Raw genomic sequence first — 7,500 nt, forward strand, 5'->3', positions numbered from 1 at the left:
AAACATATTTTCCTAAATTAATCTGTCCCCTACCTGTTACACATGGATGCGAAATTAGGTGCGGAAGAACATTACACACAGTTTCTGCAGTAGTTTGCCGAGTATCCGCATCATTTTCGCTCTGTGAGAAACTCAATATCATTTCTAACCACTGATGAACGGCTTCCTCCATTATATTAGGGGTTTCCTGCTGAATAGAATAAAAGGATAATAGTTACCCAAGTTTCCTCCCATCTTCAATAAGATTCCAATACTAAATATCACACCATGAGTATAAACCTACTTACCCTTGACAGCAAGGCAATCATCAATACAGAGCTGAGTTGAATCATTCTTGTCATGAGTTCTAAGCAAGTTTCCTCTTTAGCAATGGAGATGATGTGACCTACCAGTTTCATCAACTGGTCTGGCCCAATAATTTCTTTCCCATGATCGAGGGATGAGAGGTGTTTACTCAGGATGCTATAGACGAGGGAGAGACACTCAGGATGATCTTCTGTATGAATGCAACTCAGTAGGTGAATGAGGATGGGTGCTTCAAGGTGCGTCAGTCCTTCTACATGCTCCAGGGTAGAAAGTCTCACCTCATAACAATCGTGACTGATTAGCATTTTGAGTGAAATGCTATGGTCCTCCTCTAGATTCTGTGCAGTGGTCAGTAAAAACCTTGTTGCTTGTTTTTGGCACAGAGCTGACCATGGCATACTTTGTAAAACCAAATCATTTGTCTTTATGAAAATACATGCATCTGAACTAACTTCAGCAACTTCTGATGATTCCTGTAGTAATTTCGTTTGGGCTAACAATGTGTAAAGTTCAAGAGCAGAAGAACGTGTCACAAGGCAAGCATTTGCTTTAGTGGCTGCCCATAATATGGTCATCAAGCTTTTTATTATTAATCTGTTATTGCAGGGATTGCAAACCGTCTCTTCAAAGTTCTTCACCAATTTAAGAAGACATAACAAGCAACCATGCAGAGCATTTTGATTCGACAATGATGCACTGGCAGATATTTGCTCTATCACTCCTTCAAGTTGGTGAGGATTGACCAGAGGAATGAGAGCATGGGAGGCTAGTGCTCGTAACTGTAGCACAGATGATGCTGAACACTGCAATACTGCTGGGGTAAAGGATGCAAGAGAGATAGCAGATGTACGGCCTTCGAGGGGAGCTGGTGCGAGTCTTGCAAGAAGCAAGAGCACAGGAAATAATGCTGGTACAAGTTTACCTTCTTTAACACCAACAGCTCCATTTTCTAGCTCCATCTTTAAGAAATCATACAGTTCTGGATATCGCTTGAAGAAGACCTGGGCAGACATGGCATTCTTCCGACTGAGATCATCCTGTGTCCGTTTCACTCCCAGCATACGAGTGATCAATGCAGCAAACAAGAGTGCTGCAGAATTTCTCTCTGCCCATGAGTTTCCCCTGTATCCTTCAATAGCTGCTTTTACTCCCTGAGATACATAAGGAATGATGAAGTCCCCTAATCTGGTATCCTTGAATACTGCTCTGAGAATATTAAATGAATGAATTTTAGCTTCTGAACCACTATAATGAGTCTCTCCTGCCAATTGCAAGAGGGTGCTCATTGTGTTCTTTAAGCAGGAGGCTCCCATCATCTTGGGTTCAGAAGACAACACTGCCTGTACAATAAATGGCACTCCCGCACTACGGCGTGTGGCACAGAGACGAGTGTCACTTTCATCCTGGATGGTAGCCAGTAGGTCCTCTAGCCAAACTGCCGGCAACTTCCTTAGTTCTTCTTCTTTGCAGCTCCATAATCTTTCACAAACTCTACCAAATCCCACATAGGATTGTTCAAATGCCCCTCTATGCTTTGTCTCCAGCAGTTGAGTTATAAAGTATTGTCCAATCATTACTACATCTTCATTTGTTAGTACTGCATTTGCCTGAGGAGACAGGGGCATTTTCTGTACAACATCTCCCAGTATAAGAGAAATTTCCTTAACACACCTCCAGGCACAGAGTAATAACATTTGTGCACTCACAGCTTGTGCCTTCACCAGCTCCTGAGGGGTTGCTTCTGCAGACAGCATAACATCCTGTTCATTATGATGATTTCCTAGGGACTGCTGCAGTGTGGCTCTCAGCACTTCAAGACTCTCAGGATTTAGGTCCATCGGTAAATGACCCTCAGGAGAAGAATTTCTCACTACAGGAGCCACCAGTTCTGACACCTGAAAACAGAGCTGCAACACCATCTTTAGAATTTCTTGCCATGTCTGGTGGTGCTTTGTGATATCAGCTTCAGGAATGTCAGACAGCAACATCCTGACACAGAGCAGCAGTCCATACATGGGTCCTGATGAGGCTGCTTTTAGGAGACTTTCTTCTGCTGTTTTAACTTCCTTCTGTAGAAACTGTAAAACAAACTTACAAAATAAAACTACTGAGTTTTCTGTTTCAGTAGTATCTTTTACACTGTCTTTAACTATACTTATTGCCAAAGGATGGCTAGATAGGTACTTGAACAAATATCCTGCAGTTATTGTGTCTGGAGGTCTACATGTTGAAGTCAAGGAGCATGCTGCTTTGACCAATGCATGAATTCTCTGAGTGTCTTCAGTATTTTCACATTCCTTAGGTATGCTTTGCAACAGCATCAGAGCTATTACTTTGTTAGTTTCATACGAGTCATCAAGGACACTGATGAGGGTGTCAGCATATACTTTACTCTGGTACAATTTGCTTATTCCAAGGTCATTGTAACAGCCACTTAATATGCTTTGGAAAAGCTCTAGCACCTGTAATGACATAGTTCTCCGCATGCTGTTTGCCCCGTTGTAGAGATTTTGCACCATCTGCCAGAACAGCTTTGAACAGAATTCCTGCTGCACTGTGAGAATCTCTTTCCCATTATCTTTGTCACCTTTACTCTTGGAAGATTTTGTTAAAGCCATTGTTCCTTCTTTGATTCTGAGAAATAGCTTCTTTGTACTCTTAAGTAAGTGCTGCCTGTAAGCTGGACTCTGAGTTGTGAGATTGTACAAGTAATAATCATATATAAACTCTAATTCTTCTTTCTCTGGTAGTTCTGTTGACTTTGGACTTTCACATAACAGGCTGAATGCGGCAGTTCTGACAGACTCATCTGTATGCCAAAGACAGAGCTTGATTGTCTCATATGGTAAAATTGATTTCCACATTTGTTCATCACTTTCTTTATCATTCTGCTGACACTTCTTTAACCAATATGGCGAACATCTGCCTATTTTGACACACATTATAAGTAGACACAACTTTTCACTCACTGGATTTTTTGCCAACTCAACAAGTTTTTTCACAGCAACACTTAGAGCTTCAGGGCATGTGAACAATAGCTTTTTGAACAGCAGCTCATAACCATATGTCTGCATGTCTTTTGAAAATAAGTCAAGAAATACTGAGAGCCACAAATCCTGCCATTCATCCAGTGAAACTTCTTTCTGATGCTTAGTGAAGAGAGCCTCTAGTAGCTCTGCAGAGTGACTGGCTATTGCTGGGTCCCTTAGTTGGTTCAAAAGTGTGCATGGAAGTTGAGGATAGGAGAGTAGTATATTCTGAGCACCAACAACAGGAACCATACAGCTCACTGCGCTGAATCTAAATTTTCTAGAGCATAAATCTTCCAGCAACGTTTTACAGACTCCAAGAAAGTGTTTTCCACTTACTTCAACAGAGAGACTCTGTTGTATCTTCATGTAATTAACAAAACTGTCCTTGGTCGCATTCTTGACGCTGTCCAAGAAGTGATCCCATGCCAGCCACATATACTCAAGGAAGCGAACCATGAGTCCAGAACTTGGGTCCAAAACTTTTTTCAACATTTCTAGTTCACCTGGAGATCGGAATGCTTCTAGTGTTCGTAAGGTCCACTGGTGGACAACTCTTATCACACTAACAGCAATACTTCCATCATTGGACTGCATGGCAGGTCTTAACACTGCTTGTAAGACAGCTGCTCCCAAACATGTACCACACTCCTGTTGCACGTAAAGGTCTCTTCCTTGTGAGATAGACAAAATACCATTAAGAAGAGATAGTTGGGCTAAAGTTGGAAGCTGAGATTGCTCTTCATCAAAATGGTAACTCTGCAATACCTGTTGAAGATTTCCCTTGTGCAGAGTCTTGGTAATGGTTGCTACCAATTGACCACAGTTTGTTCTCAGGTCCAGTGGACATGAAGGATGCTGAATCACCTCAAGTACAGCATCTTTCAATGAATGAAGCTCTTGGGGTATATCGTTAGCGCCATCACTAAAGTGCTGTTGCACATACATCGTGCTACTCTTCACTAGTTGTTGCAGGTGTTGCAGAACTGTACTTGCTTCAGCAGTTGATGATGCTACTCTGAAATATTCAATGTTAAATTAAATTTATACAATTACATGAGTATTTTTAATATGTGTACTCTGAATTAATTCTGAAAGTCAGATGTTTTTTCCTTGGTTTAAGGAATATCATATCATAAAATGGTAAAAATTATTGAGAAACTTTAAACATGGCCAACAATTGAATAAAATTTTAATGAAGACATTTTTTATATGCTCTTCAATTAGGTACAAATATGATTATTCCATAATCTAACAGGAAAGAAATTTAAGAGGAAAATTTGAAAACTCCATATATCATCTATTGTCAGAGAATCTCTAATTCATCTTAATGAATAGTAAGTTCTGGTTGTAAATGTTTCACATTTTATATGTATCAGGCACATCTCCTATATCACCCCTAATATAAGAATAATAATTAAATATGGACTAACTGTAACTAACTTTGTCTCATTATCAAAAGCCATAGTCAACAACTTCAAAAAAAACTTTGTGTCACAGATATGTGATGCTTTTCCACAATGAACCAGCAGACTGTAAGGGCTCTATCTCAACCTACATTTTATCCTAGTAATTAAAAAATAAAAAACTCAAATGAAAACAAAGCTTACTTTATGAATTAGAACCATACCCATCAACTTACAAGAAATCTCCATGCCACAGCTGTGAGATGCCCTTTAACAGTGCACCAAACACAAAGGGATGAAGTTCAGCTGTTATCACCTTGCCTGTCTTTCCCTCAACTTGTTCTCCCATCTCAACTTCTTCATTCTTCTCCTTATCTCCTTTTCCCTTCTTCTCCTTGCCACTTCCGGCCATGAGCAGAGCCCCATTACCTTCCACTAAGAGAGAGGCACCGAAAACTACAGACCGAGGCGTCTTGGGGTCTGTGAGTCCTGCCATGACGACTTTCAAGACTGTTTCTTTGTACAGGTCTGGGTTATTGCAGCCCATGGAGGGGAGGGTTCTGGGGATGGTGAGATGTATTAAATATGACAGCTGGTGACTGGCTTACAAATATTTAAAAATAGGTGTTTGTGGTGGTGACGGAGGTGATGATAACAAATACAACAACATTTACAAAAATGCCAACTAAGATACTAACTATAATGATAATGATGGAGACAATGGTGATGGAGGGATAACAATAACAGACATAGTAATGGAAATCGATGGTGGTGATATTGATGATGTGGTTGATGATGGTGATGATGGAGACAGCAAAACAAGAATCACATACACTAATTATGAACAATACTACATACATTGAAGGATTCATGTTGAACAAGTTAAAAACAAAACAGTGAAGGGAAACAGGGAATCACACAAAAATGGTACGTGTTCCCTGTGTCCCTTCATTATTTTACTTTAAACATGTAGTAAAATAATAAATACCATAAAACTTCAAATATATTCCAAAATCAGTATACATAACCTAAACAGCATATACTCAGAATGAGCACCCTACTTCTTATAAATACACATGGACTGAAACCCAACAGTCCACACTTACTTGAAGATCTTATTCCTAAGTTGCACTTTGGGGTTCAGCTGCAGCAAAGCCGAAGTGAGAATGGAGATGCAGAGCTCAGCCTGGTCATCTGACATCAAACTCAAGGCAGACAGCTGTAGTATTTAAACCCATATTAGTGGAAAGATATATTAAATCTTTCCCAAAGAAAGGGTAGAATGGCTTTTTTTTCAATATTGGGTAAAATTATTCAAATATAATGGGCATACTGCACAAATATAAATTTCTAAGTTTCCTCTAGATGAATATTCAATTCTTCAAACCAAAATAATATTCCTTTGTCTTATTTTCATTCTAAATCAGATGGATAATTAGAATAGATGCATGCATTCAAATGAAATATAACGAAATCTATAATAGATACCTTCTCTACTGCACTTATTTGTTGAAGAGGGCTCTCTGGGGCAATTAATTCATTGAAGGCAACTCTAACTTCTCCAGTACCATCTAAAACAATAAAAAATAAAAAAATTGAAAACCTTTAAAATTCATATATCAAAAGTTCTGTAATACTAACACAAACAGGACAATTAATATAGCCATCATTGTCATTAATTCTAAGATAGAAGAGTAAAAAGGAATAATATGATACAGATAGGAAAATTAAAAATTATTATGAAAAAGTTTTGTATAACAAAAAAAGTATATATTTCACTACAAAATGTCAACCTAAAGACTTAAAATATCAATCTTCTCTACATACATTATTTTACACAAGCAAAGCTGTGCTCATTCCTTAAATGTCAATCTCAACTTCAGTTCTAAATTTCACCATATTTATGCAATACACTCAAAACTATCAATCAAAAGATAATCCTCATACCAGAAAACTACTAAATAAACCTCATCAATAGTACCCATTCTACTTGACTGAGTCTGCTTGTCTCTTTCACAGCTGCCAAAATCTGTCAGCTTACCAGGTAGACTGAGGACAAGACGTTCCATGTTGGTCGAGCGAATTTTCCCTCCCTTCACCGCTACGGTGGACTCCATCTCCGTTCCTCTCAGCTGCATTTTAAGTACTTGCTACTTATTTTACCTGAAGTTTAGGAAATCACAATTAACTGAAAATAATGTTACTAGCTATTCATGTTGATATATATATATATATATATATATATATATATATATATATATATATATATATATATATATATATATATATATATATATATATATATATATGATTGGACCAACTTCCAGATATATTTCAAATTTCTCTCATTCCTTTGAAGAATGTCTGTCAGATTAGGTCTCCGAGAAGTTAATAAATAAAAACTAAAATAACAGCTAAATAAATAAATAAATAAAAAAAAACAATAACATCCTCTTTACTATATCACAATCAAAAAAATAAAAGTAACACCATAGCCCTAAGTTGAAAGACGGTGTAGCCTCCGCACTCTACGGTCCAGGAAAGAAGAACAAACGCATCCTGTATCATCTGGTAAGACCGAGCACACTGATTTCCCTGACGATATACTGTCAAATAAGGAATCCATACAAGCTTTATCTAGAGAGATGGGTTAATTTGGATACAGACACAACCAACCCTCTAGGCACGACACAATATTTTTCTGGTAGTTTTCGTTGTACTTTGTACAGTTTCGCTACTCATTTCCATCGGAAACCTTT

The 7,500-nt window shown here is 38.2% G+C and overlaps 1 protein-coding gene across 2 annotated transcripts in view; it reads right to left on the minus strand.

The window, feature by feature from the left end:
• The window catches only part of LOC122242707 (tRNA (32-2'-O)-methyltransferase regulator THADA), a 9,992-nt gene that overhangs the window by 1,781 nt on the left and 711 nt on the right, over positions 1-7,500 (minus strand). Inside the window, exons 2-7 of one of the 2 annotated variants that reach the window (XM_043000063.2) lie at positions 6,783-6,904; positions 6,230-6,312; positions 5,848-5,960; positions 4,978-5,301; positions 288-4,353; positions 34-187 (exon numbers count right to left, since the gene is read on the minus strand). In XM_043000063.2, the coding sequence (XP_042855997.2) occupies positions 34-187; positions 288-4,353; positions 4,978-5,301; positions 5,848-5,960; positions 6,230-6,312; positions 6,783-6,879 (4,837 nt within the window). In that variant the 5' untranslated portion in view covers positions 6,880-6,904. Of the gene's footprint in view, positions 1-33; positions 191-287; positions 4,354-4,977; positions 5,302-5,847; positions 5,961-6,229; positions 6,313-6,782; positions 6,905-7,500 lie in introns of both variants that reach the window. The other variant, XM_043000062.2, reaches the window with a different exon arrangement.

The sequence above is a fragment of the Penaeus japonicus genome, unplaced genomic scaffold (assembly GCF_977035675.1).
Source record: "Penaeus japonicus unplaced genomic scaffold, GWHDUDI00000001_assembly GWHDUDI00000027, whole genome shotgun sequence".
Classification (NCBI taxonomy): domain Eukaryota; kingdom Metazoa; phylum Arthropoda; class Malacostraca; order Decapoda; family Penaeidae; genus Penaeus; species Penaeus japonicus.